General features: G+C 39.2%; 1 protein-coding gene across 1 annotated transcript; it reads right to left on the bottom strand.

Annotated features, from left to right (window-relative positions):
* On the bottom strand, nucleotides 1–12388 carry UBXN2B (UBX domain protein 2B). The gene is made up of 9 exons (XM_066331451.1): nucleotides 12259–12388; nucleotides 9740–9840; nucleotides 8159–8230; nucleotides 6487–6646; nucleotides 4971–5048; nucleotides 3468–3577; nucleotides 2858–2995; nucleotides 2561–2722; nucleotides 1–427 (listed from the first exon to the last, which is right to left on the bottom strand). Exons 1-9 carry the CDS (start codon nucleotides 12382–12384, stop codon nucleotides 265–267), a joined length of 1110 nt encoding a protein of 369 aa, XP_066187548.1. The 5' UTR covers nucleotides 12385–12388; the 3' UTR covers nucleotides 1–264.
* Nucleotides 12389–18942: the final 6554 nt, after the last annotated feature.

The raw sequence follows: 18942 nt of genomic DNA, 5'->3' as shown, positions 1-18942 counted from the left end.
TCTCATTTCACATTTAGTGTAAGATGTGGTTTGAAACATACTAACATACAGAACCTTAATTTTAACACTAAAAAAAGGCTGAATAATGTTGAGAAATTAAAATCAAAAAGTTAGATATGTTATAGCTGGAAGACATGAAATCCAAAAATATGATCCCTAGAAAAGAGGAAATAAAAAGAGGCTGATATCTCCTTTCTTTCATCTGTTGGAAACATATTGTATGACAGTACAGCAGGGTCCCTATATTGTACAACAACCACAAGATTACTTTAATTGCTGAAGAATCACAGTGTTAAGTATATCTGCTTCTTGTAGTGTCAGGCTTTCATCTGTTAGCTCTTTATTTGGAAAGGTAGTCACAAGAACAAAATCCGTTGTTGCAAAAGCTGGACGGGACTGGATAATGAAATCTCGGATATGCTTAATCCTGTGAAAAGGACATGAAAACTCTGTATGATTCCATCTGACATACATCTCTGAACATTAACATGACCAGAGAAAACAAAACCACCAAGCAGACTAAACCACTGCCTAAGTTCTGGATTTCACATTTCTCTTTGATACAGGTGACTAATGATTGTAGCCTACTGTTTTTTGGTTCTTGCATTAAAAAAAAAAAAAAAAAGAAAAATTATAGTGAATGTTGCTTGTTTTCTCAAATAACAGAAAAAAAATTTGTAACATGGAAGCATATTGCAAACTGATGACTAACACAGAAAATCAAGTAATATCAACATCACTGTTCGAAGTTTCATTATTATTTCATATATTCCAAAAAGGTGGAATTATTAGTGGAAGAAAGAATCTTAAAATATACAGTGGCAGTGAAAAGAAATCAGAGAGGAATTATTAATGCACTTCAACAGCAAGAGTTTTTCCCTACTTTCACTTGGCAGTGAACTTCTGAACAATAGTTAAAACAGTCACATAAACAGTATAAAAGAACGATTTAATTTTATAAGACATGGATAAAAATAGTATTTTAGAGATAAATCCTGAAATTTGAGGTTTTTCTACTGAGACATTAGCTGAGAATAAATCTGTGAAGATCTTTTGTAATTAATAACTTGGCAAATTTACTGTAGTCAAATAAGCAGGGATTTCAGCTATCAGTCTTCAAGGCCACTGACATTAATAATGCGCTTTAGCAGCTGATTTTGGTCATATATATGGCAAGATAACCATAAAGATTCACAGTCAAGAAGAAAGTTAATAATTATACAAGCTTCTGTCAACACAATCTAGGTTGTTACAGATGTTACTGACAAGTTTACCACATCTACCCTTCATGCAGACAGAAGAACACACAACTCAGCTACAGAGGCTCCCAAAAAGTCCCGTGGTTTGTCTCAGCCACTTCTCAGCAGATGGAGTGAAGAAAGGCTCTGGGCCTGTACTCAAAATATATTATCAGGTCTATACTATCAAAAAATACTGCTGCATCATCCTCCCTACTGGCATCTCAGCTAAAATTTCCTCTCTGTGTATACTGCCAGGTAAAGAAAGCTACTCTTTGTCCTTATACTGAGCCAGGAGGAGGAAAAGGAAACAGATGAGCTCTCCATGTAACAATATTAACATGGAATTGGGTCCATGCTAACACCATCCCCAAGTCAGGATTCAAGCTGCAGCCATGTTCTAACACAATTGTGCAGATTTCAAATTAAGGCTGGCTTTAACAGTGCTTAAGCATGGGTGGAACTGCTGTCCAAATCTCTGCCCTCTGCCCAGAGATCTCTCAGCAGTGGAGAGCAGAGCTTTGCAGAACCTTGCACTAACACAACCTCTAAGGCAAATAAATGGGGTCGGCCAACACCATTTGTGGCACTGCCCCAACGTAAATAAAACTGGTGCCAAGCTCTAATCAGCAAAGCTACTAACAAATCTAAAATCTCCATCAAGTTCACACACTGCCAATTCTTAGGAGATGACTATCCAAGACAGAAATTGGTTCTCAGGATTATGTCCAACTCACATGCTGGAATTCCAAAGGAGCATGAAGTGTCTACATACCCTTCTGCACGTGGGCTGCAGTCTACACTTAACAGCCAGTGTCATGTTTTGTCACAACCTTGAGTATAACAAGGTAGAAAGCTGGAATTCTTGATTATGGGCTACAGGACTTCTCTGCCCATAATGTGGACAATATTCCAGTTGAGACTACACTCCACACTTCACAATAAAGTGCTTTCACAGTGTTTCCCAAGTCATCCACCTGGTCCTCCCAAGGACAACTACAGAGTGGGGCTATACAGATTTTGGTTGTCCTGGGAACGATTATGGCTTGTAAATTTGATTTTTTCTTAAAAAATCAAAGGACATAATTGGTTATAAAAGTTTGTACAGAAGCTGCAGTTATCAAATATATTGTGTTTCCAAGTACAGAATTTTTGACAGCCAGTTCATCATATATCTGTGTAATAGAAGTGACACAGAACTATACATTTCAGCAAGGCTGAAATTTCCCCCTTTTCGATGTCTTCCTGAGATTCATTTAATGACAAAGCACAAACTTATTGAAATAGTTACTGTTACTTGCGCTGATGTAGAAAAAATTTACCTGTGTGTTTGATTAAATCTTTGTATTAATCGGCTTCCATCTGCTAATCTAATTTGAATTTTAGTTGCTGGCATGGAATCATCAATCAGAACAGGCGCATTAAGAATGGATTTCTCCTCCTCCTCTGGGGAAGAAGGTGTGCTGACTATTTCAGGTGTTAGGCTGTAGGATTGGAAAGAAAAACCAAACAAACCAGATGTTACTAATGGAACCACGACAAAGTAGTCTGAAATTTTCAGTCACAGGAATGAAACAGCATATGAATACAGAGCACAGAACAGATCTAGCTTTTTTCACCTTCCAAGTTTTTGCCCTTCGCCACTGAAAGCTTTGAATCGCAGTCTGGGCTTCACATATTCCTGTTCTTGGTGATCTTCCATATCCAAATTTACCTGGCCACCATGAACAAGTCGCTGCAGTTCCAAAGGAATTTCCCTTGATTACAAAAATAATACATTACAATAATTACACTTTCAATTACATTCTGAACTGCAAAAAGAAATCATCCAAAAAGTACACACACAGTATGAGTCAATACTAATATTACGTATATTTTGAAAGTCACATTCAACTGTTTTATGAATTGATTTCATTCTAAAAGAAGAAAAAAAAAATCAGTGAACTAACAGTCAAAACCTACAACATACTGACAGCTGAATCATAGAATGAGCCAGGAAAAAAATGTGTATATTAAAGCTGTTGTAACAAGTATCATTCAGAGTTAAACTATCAAAGGAAACACAGTATTCCAAATTTTTAAGTGCCCCATGCATCTGGTGACAAATACAGACTATATTTTATAGGTTCAGGCAAAGAAGTCTGGAGCTTTTAATAAGTGTGTGGAGAAAGGACTTTTCTTCACTTCACTTCAAAGACATACCTCGAAAAAGTTGTCATTTTAACTTACCCTCTTTTAACAGACTCAAGAAATTGAGCATTTGTTGGATCTGAATAGGATCTCAACTCGCCGTCATCTAAACTGAATCCGTTCCTCCACAGTTTCAGCAAAATCTGAACCTATGAAGCAAAACAAGTAAAAAAAAAAGTGAAGAAAGAAAAATAAGGCATGACAATTTTATATGGACTAGTTATAGAAATTTTAGATCTATAGATCTATATTAAAGATCTATAAATATAATCTATATAAATAGATATATAAATAGATCTATATTAAACAGATTCTGTACAAGACCACAAACAAGAAGGCAAATGACAAAATAAGAACAATACATTGCACTGTAACTGTCATTGTTAGATTATTTTTGAAAAAGTGCAATTGTTATAGACTATCTTCCTCTAGCCCATTTTCCTACCTCAGGAAAAAGAAACTCTAAATCTGCTATCTATGACATAAAGTATGATACAGTGAGGGTGTAGTGATCTTAGCAGTGTTCCAATTACTTTCAAAAGCAAACATTTTTATTGAAAAATTAAGAAATAAATCCGTAAAATTACAAATTACTGCTGATACATTGCTTACAGTAAAACCTACACTTTCCTCAAATTCTTACATGCTGAGCTCCAACAAAGCTGAAAGTAGCTCCATTCAGTTCAAATGCTAAGAATCCTGGAAACCAGACTCCTTTGCTCTCATCTTATTTTGCTACTTCCTACATGAAAGGTCCAGCCAGACCCTTTCAGCTTCAAAATCTGCACCACTCTTCCAAGTGCTTAGCCATCCAGCAAAACTAGGCTTCCCCAGCCACTCTAACTGGCCTTCCCTTGGAGAACTATTTATGCTCCCAGTTACGGAAAGCCCACTCCAACAAGAATCTGGCTGGGTACAGCTGGCTTGTTATTAGGAGTAGAAGGATTACTAAAGAGTAGAAGGCAGCAGCTCCATGTGTGGCATGACAGCACCCCCTAGCCAGAACCACATCCTTTGGCCTTAGCATTTGTTTCTAGACAAGCTGAAAATTTGCTTTAGCCATTCACAAAACAGCAAAATGCAGAGAACTTTGTTTCTCCCCATGGTCTCCTTCAAATCCTGCTTTTTAAGTGATAGGAAAGAAAGGCCTTTAACCTGATGCTTCACCTTCCCTAGAATACATCCATGCCCTCCAGTTTGAGATGGGCTGCTTTGCAAGCCACAAGAAGAATCAATTCCTAAAAGGATTAAAATGCTAGCATAGCTAAGACAATCCAGGACAACACTGGGTGGAAAGTAACTGAAAAGGTGGTGTGCTAAAAATTTTAAAGTAATTTACATCTGGCAGTTCCATAATCAAGGCCTTAGGGGTATCCAACAAACACCTCTTCGGAAACTTCAACAATTTTGACTGAACACGTAGCTAATATTTAGATATTTTTCCTCATAGACATAGTTACAGTAATACTGGCATTTCAAGCTGTAAACATCATGAGCAGGCCTCTGCTGGAGGTTCTGTTTTCTGTTGTGAATTTTACTTACATCCTGATTTTCTCCATATATGTATTCAGAGTGTTTTTGTGATGAGTCACCCAATCTGTATCCACCACCAGAAAATGACTGAAACAAATACAAAGAAAAGCTTATAAAATAATTATCTGAAATAGTTTATTAAAATTCTTACCTAGGGAAAAAAAAAAAAATCCACAAGCTTGCTTCTGTGACAAAAAGCAAATATGGTTCTACCATGTATTTTCTAAGTGGGAAAATTATATCTAGCAGCCATAGTCAGGCTAAGCAAGCTTTGTGACACATTTCAGCTTCTGTTTTGTACACTTTTTGAATATAAGAATCATAAAATACTTCAGGTTGGAAGAGACCTTTAAAGGTCACAAACCTGAATGGTTCCAGGAATGGAGCATGAACCATCTCCCTGAGCAGCCTTTTCCAGTGTTTTACCACACTCACTGTAAAAAATGTCTCTCTTATATCTAGTGTGAATCTACCTTCTTTTTTAGTTTAAAATCTTTACCCTTTGTCCTACCTGCTAAAAAGTCTACCTCCATTTTTCTTATAGGCCTTTAAGTACTGTAAGGCTGCTACAGGGCCTTCCTAGACCCTTGTCTCCTCCAGACTGAACAATCCCAATTCCCTCAGTCTTTCCTCATAAGAGAGGTGCTCCATCCCTCTGATTATATTTGTGGCTTTCCTCTGGACTCACTCTAACAGGTCCACACCCTTCTTGCGCTGTGATCCCAGAGCTGGATGAAGCACTCCAGGTGGGCTCTCACCAGGGTGGAGTAGAGGGGCAGCATGTGCTTCCTAACCCTGGTACCCACATTTCTTGTGATGCAGCTCAGGACATGTTTGGCTTTCTGGGCTGTGAGTGCACATTGCAGAGTCATGTCCAAGTTTTCATCCACCAGCACCCCCAAGTCCTTCCCCAGAACTGCTCTTGATCCCTTCACCCTCCAGTCTGTGCTGATCCTGGGGACTGCCCTGATGCAGAGGCAGGATCCTGCATCTGGCATTGTTGACCTCATGAGGTTCCCAGGAGCCCACTTAAGCTTATCCAGATTCCTCTGGATGGCATCCAAGACCTCAGGCATGTCAAAAGCAACACTCAGCCTGGTGTCACCTGCAGACTAGCTGAGGGTGCACTCAACCCCACTCTCTTTGTCACTGATGAAGACATTAAACAGCACTGGTCCTTTATGGATACCTTGTCATCAACCTCCATCTGGACACTGAACTGCTGACCACAATTCTCTAGGAGCAATTCTACAGGTAAGATTTGGGATGCAAATTATTTAGTCAATTGTAATTAAAAACAAAGCACATAATTACATTTCATGATAATTTCTAATGATTTCCTCTGAAATTATGTGGTTCTTTCTCTTTATTTTCTTGAGCAAGCTGTTTGAACACAGACAATATAAACTCTGTTGAGCAAATCTGCTATTTGCAAATCACAGAAAGAGGTACTTGCCCTCCTGTGGTTTGGTGTATTTCAGAGACACAAATGTAAAGAGAGAACAACACATTTCTTAACTTTTACCTTGGCTTTACTGAAATCACCAGATGCCCTCGAAGCTTCATCTAATGGGACAGCCCCATGTTCTTTTGCTTCCTTGAAGAGTTCAGCAACAATTTTACTTGGGTTATTAGAAGCCCCAGAAATCTGTAATCCTCTATATTCTGAGTCACCTGAATAAAATCTTTAGAACAGTAATGCACATAAGCAACAATGCTTTAAATAACAAGCACACTTTTTCTTTTTTCATCAAAAGAAAAAAAATCAATGAACAAAGAGACAAATTTGGAACAAAACCTCTTCATTCTGATAAATGTTTCACTTGGTTCTGACTTTCTCAACAATCCAAGCAGCATTATAGCAAAGACATTTGACTAACAAAGAACCAAAGTGCTTTCTGGAACAGATCTCAAAGACCAGAGGGCAAGGCCATAAGTTTTAAGTGAACACAGTCCTGATGGAGCTGAGCACCTTACATGGCTGTCACTAACTCCCAGAAAGACTGATTTCCTCAGGGGTGTCCTGTCATGGGACTGTGCCTGGATTGGATAGAATATAAATTCACAGGTAACACCACCTTGGCAGAACAAGTATATAACTGTTCTTGGAAAACCTGAACAGTGCCACAGTTCAATTTTTTAACTCAAAGATCTAGCATACTTCCATTCCCAACAGTATCGGAAATGAATTTTTTTAAATAAATATAATTAACCTTTCAAGGCATTTTAAAACCTGCAGAAGCTGTTATAAAAGCTAATTTGTTGGGTTTTTTCCTTCACAGTGCCATTACTAGCTTTTGAAGAAAAAATGTTAAACTACAAATAATTCTGTTCAAAACTGGGTCTGTTTGATGATGAAGATCAAGATATTCCTTGAGAATTATCTTGAGAAAAGCACTACAATCTCTAGATACCATTGGAATAGATGCTGGAAAAAAATACATACATAAATCAACATCTGGCAAACCTGAATGTTTTGCCTTCAATTACAGGAAGCATTAATAACTAATAACTGCTTTCCACTTTCCTCAACTTTTACACTTAACCACTTGGGGTAAGGCAAATCAACTAATCCATCTGAAACTGTGTCTCAGACCAATGCCTTCACAAAGTCTTGACTCCATCGTATTTTACAATTACCAGAAGAGAGTATTGGGTATGAGGGTATTGTACACTCATACTGTTTTTATAATACCATATAATTGTCAATCCCTGAGTAACATGTCTCCTTTGTACATCAATCTGTCTTTATTACCCCAACTACCATTTATATGGAAAATCTTTAAGTATTAGATTTAGAAGAATAATAATGGTAAGGATAAGAAACATGAATTCTTATCAGAATTTGTATTCAAAAAAGAAAGGAAGTACTCAAATATTTGAGCGATAGATACACAGAACAATTCAGGGCATTCAGAAAGACAAAAAGTTTTTGAGTACAAGTGTAAGTTACAATCTTTACAACCATATAGGCTAAGGCATCTACAGGTCCTACATCACTCCAGCCAGATTCTGCTAAATATAATTTTACAACAACAGTGTACAGCTAACACTAATAAGTCCCCTAGCTCTTTGCAGGACAGACCTAGCTCACACGCACTTTGAAATAACACAATGGAACAAAGTGTGAATGTGACACAAATCCCAATTACTTTCACAACTGTTAAATTACTTTTTTTGTTTTGTTTCAAAAATACCTTTGGTTTTCTTTGTCATCGCTCATGCTTCTCTCTGGTTTTCTCAGCCTTTTAAGAGAATCCAGTTTAAGACTGCCAAGAGAATAAAAGAAAACATTTGAAGATGTCTGGCACATAAACTTTGTATCTAACTTCCGAAACTACTTGTTTTTCAAAAACTAAGAATATTGAGTTGTCTTTTCTGGTTTTGGGGGTTTTGTTTGGTTGCTTGGTTTTTTAGGTTTGTTTTGGTTTGAGGTTTTTTTGCTGAAGTGCACAGCCATGAATGCTTCTCAGTGAACAAGGAAGAAAGGGCACATGTATGGCAGACTGTTAATCATTTTGCATTAACAGTTGGACTGGATGGCCACTATATTCCAACTGAACTGGGTTTTTTTAGCATAGAAGAGCAGCACTGTTTCCATGCAATTAATGCATTGCTCTCATCTGAGAGCAAACTGAAGTCTACTAATTAATCTCTTCCTTCTCACACAGATTCCAGTATGAGTGCCAACAAATAACAAGTTGCCAGCCATGACACTGAAGTATTTGAGATACAGTATTGCATCTTCTCCTTTGGTTGGGAGTGGGAAGCTATAACCTAAGGAGATGTATTGGTAAATGGAGCTGTTTGTTTTATTTGTTTGTAAACTTACTTCTATGTAGCTGGTTAGTCAGTGTAGGTGGTTTCATGAAATGAAACAAAACCCCTCAAAACCCTCATACTTCCAAATGTCGCATACTCTGCTAAAGTCTCTCTTCCTGAAGAGATCTGCATTTGCAGTGAGCTTGAAGCATAATTGGTGACTAAGATCTCTTCTGTTGCTTGACCTCCTTTAACACAGAGATCCATATTGGCAGCAGTGATTCAAAAACAAGCAACATACAAGACTTGTTATGGCATCATGGTCAGTAGTTTTATAAATATTTTTGTTCTTTAATTTTTTTTTTAAAAAATTCATTAAAAACTGGCAAGACACTTTTAATAAAAAAATCCAAGTCTATGCTGAATCTTCAAACGGTATGTGAACTGCAAACACTGCAGTTCAGCAGTGTTTTAGCAAAAGCTGGACTGAAATATAGACATGCATCTTTCCTTCCACCTGCCCAACCAAAGACAAATTCATTAAGAAGCCCTTATTTCTGTCACCCCATAGGAACCTCCTAAGGAACCTACTAATAGCTTTTAGAATCACTATTTGTCTTATCAGGCACTGCCATAAATACAACACTGAAAGCAGCTCACTTGCCAAGTTTCACATAAGCTGCCAGTTTACTGAATTTTGAAGAAGCAAAGAACTGCAGTAATTTTCTGATACAGCACATTTCCAAATTATGTCTGTGTGAAGAAAAGAGCAACACAGCATTTTGCTTGGAGCATCTCACATGAAGTGGGTTTAAAGTGTTTTGGAATACCAAGTGCTAAAAAGGCTCCTACATAAATTTTAAAAGCATTCTGAGAAGACATTATCGCAGGGATTCACAAATTTTGATTTTGAATTGCCGTAGATCGCTTTTAATACAAGGAGAGGATCAAGCAAGAATGACCAAGTTTTGTGAGCTAATAAAACAGACATTTCTGAAAAACAAAACAGATCTTACCTCTGTGATGCCTTTGGGTTACTAATCTTTGTAGCTGTTGGCTTCTCAGAACATAATGACTGTCTTTTAGCTTCATCTTCATATAACTCTGCCAAGGCCAGCTGTAGGACACAGAACTTTTTTTTGTAAGTCTGTAACTCTAGGACTACATATAAAATAGAAGTAAGACAAAAATTAATGTGAAATATGCATCTCGCCAGAAAATTAGAAAGATCAACATGAGGAACCCCCCAAAAAATTCAACTTCCTCTGTGCTTTATGGGAAAAAACCAAACTACACAATGCTTAAATGCCATTATGACTTGGAACTTGTACTCCGCTATCCTTTGGTTTCCACTGCTTCACTGGCTACATAAAACCTGTATTAGATTCAAAGTCATGAGAGTAAATACACACAGAGAGATTAAGCATCAGCTCATTAATGGTAACAAATTGAAATAAAGCAGCAATCTAACCCTCTGATAGAAGCAAGTAATAAATTTTACAAACATTTTACATAGAATTGTAAAAAACATAATTCAAATAAGCTTATACTGGGATGAAGAATAAATTCAGCCTTGCTGGCTTGAATGCAAGGCATCACTCCACAAATACATACACAAACTCCAACAACTGTTTCACAAAGATTCCCAAAATGCTGCCATATCACTGGCAAGTTCATTCTTAGAAAGTTACGAAAGGGACATGCAATGTCATTTCAGCAATCTTTCTTTTGTCCTGAATAAGGCTGCACTCTGTCAAAACATCCTTAGTTTTGTTCCCAAACCACTCTGCTCACACTATGCGATTGACAGTAATGTTTTATCTTACAAACTAGAAAAGGTACTAGGCTACAATTTCATTAGTTTTATGCAGAGGGGATACATATTAAAAGAAAATGAAACATCATCTGTCCTTGAAAACATACTGCTATGAACACAGGGTATTAATCCTATATGATTTTTTGTTGTTTTTATAATATTATGAGGTATTTTCTGCAGGGAAAAAGATAAATATGAGGAATTACACCCATTAAGAAAATTAAATTGAGAAAAGAGAGCCCAAAAAACCCTGCTGAAGACCTCTGTTTCATCTGAGGATACAAGAAAATACCTTTCAGATATGTAAAGCTGATGGGTAAGTCATAGACAACATACCCTGTACCATCCCTAACCCAAGGGCTGAGGCATGCTGAGGGAAGATAGATGGGCATGGCCAGGTTTCTGCACTTTCCTCATACCCCACCTGGTATTGTGGCGCCACAAATCACGCACAGACCCAGGGGGGCGCTTCCTTGGGGTTTAACACTTTATCAGTAAGTATCTGGCCAAAATGCCAGTCTGCTTCAGCTGACTAAGACCTTATGGACCAAAAGTATTAACATAGACTTTATTACTGTTACATATTGTAACAATAATAAAGCGATCCTGGAGAATAACACAACAGTAACACTGGACAAGAGAAGGTTCCAGAGAGATCTCACTGAGGCCTTTCTGTACTTAAAGCGGGCTTAGGAAAAAGATGGACAGCAACTTCTCACATGGGCAGATACGATAGGATGAGGCAGAATGGTTTAAAACTACAAGAGGAGAGATTTAGATCAGATATTAGGAAGAATTTCTTTACTCAGAGGATAGTCAGGCATCTGAACAGGTTTCCCGGAGGAGCTGTGGATGCCCCATTCCTGGGTGTGTTCAAGGCCAGGTCGGAGGGGCTCTGAGCAAGCTGGTCTAGTGCAAGGTGTCGCTGCCCCTGGCATAGCGGCTGGAACTAGATGATCATTAGGATCCCTTCCGACTCAAAGCATCCTCTGATTGCAGCAAAATTAATCTTAGAAGAACCTACGAAAATTCTAAATAGTAACCAAGAAAAAAGCTTATATCCATCTTTCTCTGTTAATTATATATAATTAAATAGAACAGAGGCAGTTTCAGTTACTAAGTTTCACTTGTTTTCCAATAAATTTCTTGCCAAAAGATTTTGAAGCTCATAACGCATCAATCACATAAAAAAAAAAAAAGAAGGAAAGCTGCTAAAAGGGTTTGTAATTAATTATTTAAGTACCAATGCTGAATTACATTTGTGATCACACTCTACTTTTCTCATATACACCTGGGAAAAGATCTTGTCCTTAGTCTTACACCACACCTGCAGAGACTGACATTTTCATACGGGACAAGACATTCCTATCCAATAATCAGAAAATGTAATAGCATTTCAATAACTTCAAGGACAGTTAAAACCCAACTAGTGAAGCGTCGGGAAATACCTTCCCATTCCCTGGAGAACTGAGCACACGCCGTTTTCCAAACGGCCTAGCGCTCTTCCATAGCCTCCTCCCCTTCCCAGCCCCAAAAGGGGCGTGGGAGCTGAAGGAAGAAAAGCCGACCGGGCTCAGAGGGCTCGGCGGGGCAGCCCCGCCGGGACCCGCTCCCCTCAGGGGCGGCCCGAGGGAAGGCCTGGGGCGGCCCCGAGGGGACGCGGCGCTCCGCCCGGCCCGGCCCCGCCCCGGGAGCGGGGCGGCACCTCCGCCCTCTCACCTGCAAATCCCGGGCGCTGGGCGGGCGGCCGCCGCTCCGGGGCTGCCGATCCCTGCGGCCGCCGGCGGCCGGAGCCGCGGGCACATCCCCGTCCGGCTGCGCGGGCGCTGCCCCGCCGTCCGCCATCTTGTGGAGGCGGTGGCGAGGGCCGGGCGGGGCGGGGCCAGCGCCGCCGGGGCGCCGCCATGGCAACGGGAGGGGCCGGGCCCGCCATGCCGGCCCCGGGGCCTCGGCGTCCCGGCATCAGAGCCTTACAGTGCTTGTGCACGCCAGCAAACAAAGCCATCAGCGTCCATTCTTGGCGAATTCCATAGCTTGTCTGTCAGTACTCAAAGCCCTACTTGCTGGTTGTATGCCTTGCTTCTCATGCTGCTTAGTCTGCGGGTGCAGTTCTTCCCTCCGTTTGGGTCTGGGGTCCATTTTGAGCCGGTAGTCAAAGAGTTGGTAGTTGCGGTCGCCCGCTGCCAGAATCACCTGTCATAGACTCAAATAGGCTGGAACAGAGCTCTGAAATCATCGAGTCCAACCTGTGACCAAACACCACGTCAACTAGACCACGGCACAGAGTGTCACATCCAGCCCTTCCTTAAGCACCTCCAGGGACAGTGACTCGGCCACCTCCCTGGGCAACCCATTCCAATGTCTTATTCTCCTTTCTGTGAAGAAATTCTTCCTAATATCCAAATTAAACTTCGCCTGGCTCAGCTTCAGACTATGTTGTCTCATCCTGTTGCTGGGGAGAAGTGGCCAACTCTCACCTGGCTACAATCTCCTTTCAGGGAGTTGTAGAGAGTAGTAAGGGCATCCCTGAGAGTTCTTTTCTTCAGCCTAAACAACCCCAGCTCCCTCAGCTACTCCTCACAGGACTTGTGCTCCACACCCTTTACCAGCTTTGTTGCGATTCTCTGGATCCCTCTTCTTTCCTCCAGTCACTGCTCCATTCTTCTGATTTCATTCCTGGAGGCTCTTGTCCAGTCAGACCTTTCATCTCAGGATTGTCTTCTCTTTTCCTTAAAACAGCTCCTTTTCCTTAAAACTTAGCATGATGCCATATTTTATGGAGTGTCCTTGTGGTCATTTTGGGTCAGCGGTTCAGCCGGTGTGCCTTCCAAACTCCTTGTGCACCTCCAGCCTGCTCACTGGTGGGGCAGGGCAAGAAGCAAAAAAGGGTTTGATGCTGTATAAGCCCTGCTCAACAACAGTCAAAGCACCATTCTGTTACCAACACTGGTTCTCAGTCACAAATCCAAAACACAGCATTTATGGGCAATTAACTCCAGCCTAGACAGGATGAACTCTTGACTGTGACCGGAAAGCTGAACTGCAGTACTGTGAAGCTGGAATAGCCAGCTAACCATCCTCAGTTTTCTCTAGGGCTGTTCAGCTCAAGCACCTGCTGCTTTCTAATCAATCTCTCCAGACCCTGTTGACACTGGATTACAGTCCAGAAACACTGGTAATGGTGGCAGATGGAGCTGGGATCTCATAGAACTGTTTAAGCTGGACTATTAAACTGTGCACTTCATGCCTTCATAGTCAGCCAAACTCTCAGTGAGAATACAGACAAAACAGTCTGTCCCAGCACACAAACAGCACAGGAAAAAACGTGTGATCTGGTACCCAGATCCATCTCAAGGGTCGATGGTGACACTGGTCTCTACACTGGTGACAATATTGTTCTTATGGAGCATGTAGATTTGAATGATTGTTTTTTTCCTACAGAACTATATTGTGTGCTTGACAAAGAAGAAAGACACCACTGAGGAGATATATTCTATGTATATATATTTATATAACATTGCATATATAATACACTTCATGCAGCTCCCACATTCTGAACTTTATATGTTGATGATGTATGCTTGAGAAGAACTCTTTGCTTGATTTAGGAAAAAAAAGGAACCTGAATAGAAATAGGATCTTCCTTCAGCTGGCTTCTGCACTTGAAGCATTCGTATGAGCACTGTGACAAGCGCAAAGCTTTAGTCTTGTTATTTCATTCAGCCTTCCTTGGGTTGATACATGGTGTGCAGCTGCTGTCTAAGTCAAAATGTCCTGTGGTGATGCAGACTGAATTGGGAGAGAGGATGTCTAAACTGTAACCACTTTAAAAGCCAACAACTTTATTATAAAATCAATTTTTTATAATTAGATATTCTGTATTTTGACAGGCATATCTTCCCTAAACATTGGCATTATTCCTGTCTGTCTTTCTCTGTGATTGCCTCCTCTGCTTAAGGCTGTCAACAACATTTCAAGAGATCACCTGAATATAGATCAGCACATAATTATTTTCTCAGTGAAATTTATATTGTCACAGATATCTGGAAATTTAAATTTGTGCAACCCAAGCATCCATTTTAATTTGCATAACATTATTCTTGTGACCAACGTTTTCTCACACAGCTACAGATTTAAAACAGTTAATTACTACCTGGCAGGTCTAGTTCCTTAATTTAATTTGGTACTGTATTTTTCTTTATGTCTAAAATACACCTCAACTATCCTAGATATTTTCCTCCTAGAGACTAAAACTAGCGACATTTACAATCTTCTTTTTGTCAGTCAGGTTTTTTCCCCCCAGATTTCACTACAGTGTCGGTGCTGTCCAGAAACAAGTATAGAACCACAAGTAAAATAAAATAATAAATAAGAAATACGTATATAAAGGGACTAAATTCTTCCTGCTAGAGTGTGGAGAATGCAGATGAGTAAGACAAAAATTTTAAGTGCACTTCTGAAGCTTCAGTGAACTATAATATTTTCTTGATTAGATAACTTGTATCTCTCTTACCCAAGAAGCAAATGAGTAAGTGCTAACATAGCATTTGTATTTAAATTAATTTGCTTGATTTTTGTCAAAAACGCATAGTCCTTTAAAACTGGTTTTGTGACTAGTGGGCAGCAGTGAATTCCCTGATGCTATTGCTTCTCCATGCCCCATGAAGCTTGTGCTGGAAAGGGGGAAATGCAATCAGGAGGGCATCTGTGCTTTGTGGATGTGAAGTAAACTGTGTTAGAGGGAAATTTCCCACAGAAAATGATTTAGGAACAAGAAAAGGCTTGGGGTGAACACAATGGGTTGTCATGGCCTATGGTCACAATTGTACCAGCTGTTTTGCAGCTGATAACATTGTATGATAAATTAAAGGAAATTTCTTAGGGGCTGAGAGATTCACGTTAGTATCAAAAAAATAAAATCACCACCAAACATCAAAACAAATAGAACACAGTCTGTTAAAAATCTACACGTATTTCTAATTTCTAAAGCACTACAGTTTTTAAACTAAGTATGTTAAAATAGGACTTTTGGTGCTGTTGAGGTCTAATGTTCTGCTGTTTAATCATCATTTCAACCTAGAATTACTTTGGCCTACCTCTGCAATTTGCATTGGATTTTGTTACAAACATATTATAATAACTGCAAAGGAGCAACAGTGTTCATTTCCCTGCTCACTTTGTTTGTCTCCAAATGTTTCATCAGGGACAGCATTTTGGTTTTTATTTATCTATTCAGCTGGTTATATTTATCTAGGATGATGAAAAGATTTAATAATGTATCCTTCAGTTATGAGATCTATAAATGACAGGTATTTGACTTTTACTTGATGAGAATTGCACATGGCAAAGTTTTCTGTCAAAGCCTAAGCAGTAGAATAAAATGAAAGATTATGAGAGGAGAGAAACAAGAAAAAATAAACCCAAGCAAACAAAAAAAAACCCATCAAAACAAAACAAAACAAAAACTACTCTAAAACTATAGCTTCAGTTGTAGCATACGAGAGCAGAACTGTGCTGCTTGCAGTTACAGTGGACAAATGAGGCTGGCCACTTCAATACCTTTGAAAAGAAAGTACAAGTCATTAGGATCCCTGACAACCTTAATCTTGCAGTTCATACTATATGAGCAAAGGGTTCAAGAACACTCAGGAGGCAACAGGGGACATTAAGTGTATCAGACAAACCATCTGCATACAGTATATGTGAAATAAAAACTAAAGTAGATATTTAATTGTATTTTTAAGGCTATTTTGATATCAAGCCTCTCTGCTTTTCCTGCTGATGCTCTGAAAATCAGGATATTTAAATTCATTCTGCCAGTGCTAATGTATGTTTATTTCATTTTGATGCTCCAGTAGCCTTGCCCTGGCCTCTGTCAGGGGAACTAATGGGTTCAGAGACAGTACAGACAAAGATGAAGGTTTCAGAGATTTGACAATTGGTCTGTAGTGAAGCAACTGCTGCAAACCAGATTTATGAGACTCCAGTAGGAAAGGATCTAGATGAGGAAAAGCAGTGAGGATATATTTACGTCAATGTGAGAGCAAGCCTACAGGTGGAGGTCTGCAAAAGACCTTCCACTGCTTCTGCTGGAAAGACAGACATATTAAACAATTCAACAGAACTAAAGAAGCCAAATAACTACAAATCTATGTCCTGCATTCCTTATTTCTCCCTGTATTTCTCCTCCCATTATATCCCTCTTCAGTTCCAAGCCAAAATATCAGCTTCTTCCTTTCTGTCCTCCCTAATACCATTTTAGAACCTCCAGCCTCTTCTGTAAGTGCCATTAGCATTTTTGTGTCCCCAGTATCCTTGCTCTGTAATGGCCCATCTCCCGTGCCATGTGCCTTAGATATCTATTTTGACCTCTCACTTGGGTCGTGGATATCATCTGCTGAGTCTTGTCCAGAGCTGAATGTACGACTGGCTGCCTCCCAGAACAATGAACAGCCTTCATTATGTTTCCCATTTCCAGTGCACGAATAAGATATCTCCACTTCACTTGGGCATCTATTTGGTCGATTTGGCTATCTAGCAAAAAGGAAGTAGAATTTGAGTTCATCACAGAAAAAAAAAAAAAAAAGTTATATATTTTTTCAGGTAAAAATAGAAGATGTACTCAGCTGGATTGGAAACATACTTCTGGATGTGACCGTGTTAGGTGAGATGAATCCTCCCTTAGAAATGTCACAACAGGTGAATCATACTGTGTGTGCAAATCTGTTCAGAATCATTCACTGTGCTGATTAATCCGATTTTGTTTCAGTTGCAAAAATATGATGAGCTAGATAGCATGTGAAAAAATTATGCAAACCAGGAGTCAACTCCCTGGATCCTTTCTATTGGTTTCAGAGTGAGGTTTGCCTAAGTTAAGATTTAAGAGATTTGGATAAACCTCTTTCTCTGTTCTCCTTAGATGAAATAACATTACTATAAATTTTTGGTGGGGTCTTCAAAGAGTTTAGGAAACAACAATCTTTCTTTCTAATGCTTCCCCAAGTATTTTTAGAGCTTAAATGAAGTGCTAAGGGAAAACTTCCTGCCAGCATTACAATGGAAAAGATGGGAGGTACCAGCAGGTGGTGCTGATGCAACAAGTAAGCAGGATCTGTGGGCTCGGCTCTAAAACCAACATTTCAAAACTTTTCTTTCCAGCTGATACCATTACCACATCACTTTCTAATTTTAAATATTGACATCTTAGTGCTGTGAAGGCTAAGAGCTATAGCTGTGTGCCAGTGTCACACAGGTCTCAGTTCTATATAGACAGAGAACAAAAAGGCAATATACAGCATTCTGGTCCTCCTCTGGTTCAGGCAAACAGGTTAAGAACATGTTACATGGCAGTAATGGAAATTTTCAGACGTTTTGGAAAAATGCTGGTGGTGAACTACAGGTCAAGTTGAGATGGTTTCTTTGCCTTCAATACAGTTCTCACCTGCATGAATACCTTTGTATTACTTCAAACATAAAGAGACATGCCTGAAATGTTCCATTATATGGCAGGCACTTGAAAAATAATTTGTAGATAAATAGTCTCTGCATAGAATGTCGTCCCTACCACTTCAACTTCTTGTCTGAAATGAGATAATTTACCCTGTAACTTATTCAAAGTAAAACGTTTTTCCGACAAAGTCTGCTTAACACAAGTGTCCCATGGTTACCCTGTTGGGGAAAGCATCAGTTGTCCTTGTTTGGTTTTTTTTCCTCCTGTCTGTCAGGGCAGAACTTTACTGTAAGGAAAGGCGAAATTTTAGGAAGCATCAGTTAAACTTCAGGTAACACATTATAAAGAATTTAATCCCAGGAAGAATGATTTTGTTCTTTAATTTGCTAGTGGTAATTGCAGTGCATGGATTTGTTAAAATTCTGTTTCTTTTAAGTAGAATTACACACAGTTCTCATGCTTACTTTCCCGTTACTTGCAGTGAGTGTTATAATATTTCATTAAGTCCCCACTTCTTTTGGAAACCTCTACAATTCTGTCTTTGTTGTTGTTGTTTTTCTATTTAAATAAAGATCCTAGTTGCAGAGTAATGCTCAGAAAGATACATCTAGTAAAAAAAACCCACATTCAACTGTGTTCTTGACCCTAAGGGATGCTTATTCCTTTTGGTCTTTGTTTCTTTTATCCTTTATTATGTCTTAGAACACAGTTTGACCTGATTTTCTTTTCTTTTTCTTTTTGGGGAGTGAAATTAAGAATGTACCTGGAAATGCGGGCAATACTTCATCCCCATTCATTTAAGCTTCTGACTGTTAAATCAATGCAAACTCTAGAAAGTCATCTACAGACATCCTGTCCATGCAGCCTTTCATTTCTGAATTTTGCATTTCTCATCTTTGGCAGTTCTTTAATCTTCTCTCATTGCTGAAAGAGTAAATGGAAGCAATGAGGAG

This window comes from Sylvia atricapilla, chromosome 1, assembly GCF_009819655.1.
Source record: "Sylvia atricapilla isolate bSylAtr1 chromosome 1, bSylAtr1.pri, whole genome shotgun sequence".
NCBI lineage: Eukaryota > Metazoa > Chordata > Aves > Passeriformes > Sylviidae > Sylvia > Sylvia atricapilla.
Note: the sequence above shows the minus strand (reverse complement) of the source record. Positions and strands in the feature narration are given on the sequence as shown.

What these genes read in the sequence shown, in the direction of transcription:
- UBXN2B (XM_066331451.1), bottom strand. Translation starts at nt 12,384, where the DNA reads ATGGCGGACGGCGGGGCAGCGCCCGCGCAGCCGGACGGGGATGTGCCC. An exon ending in CCAGCGCCCGGGATTTGCAG is followed by an intron (nt 9,841 to 12,258) that starts GTGAGAGGGCGG and finishes TGTGTCCTACAG; the next exon opens with CTGGCCTTGGCAGAGTTATA. An exon ending in CTTGAGTCTGTTAAAAGAGG is followed by an intron (nt 2,996 to 3,467) that starts GTAAGTTAAAAT and finishes TTTGTAATCAAG; the next exon opens with GGAAATTCCTTTGGAACTGC.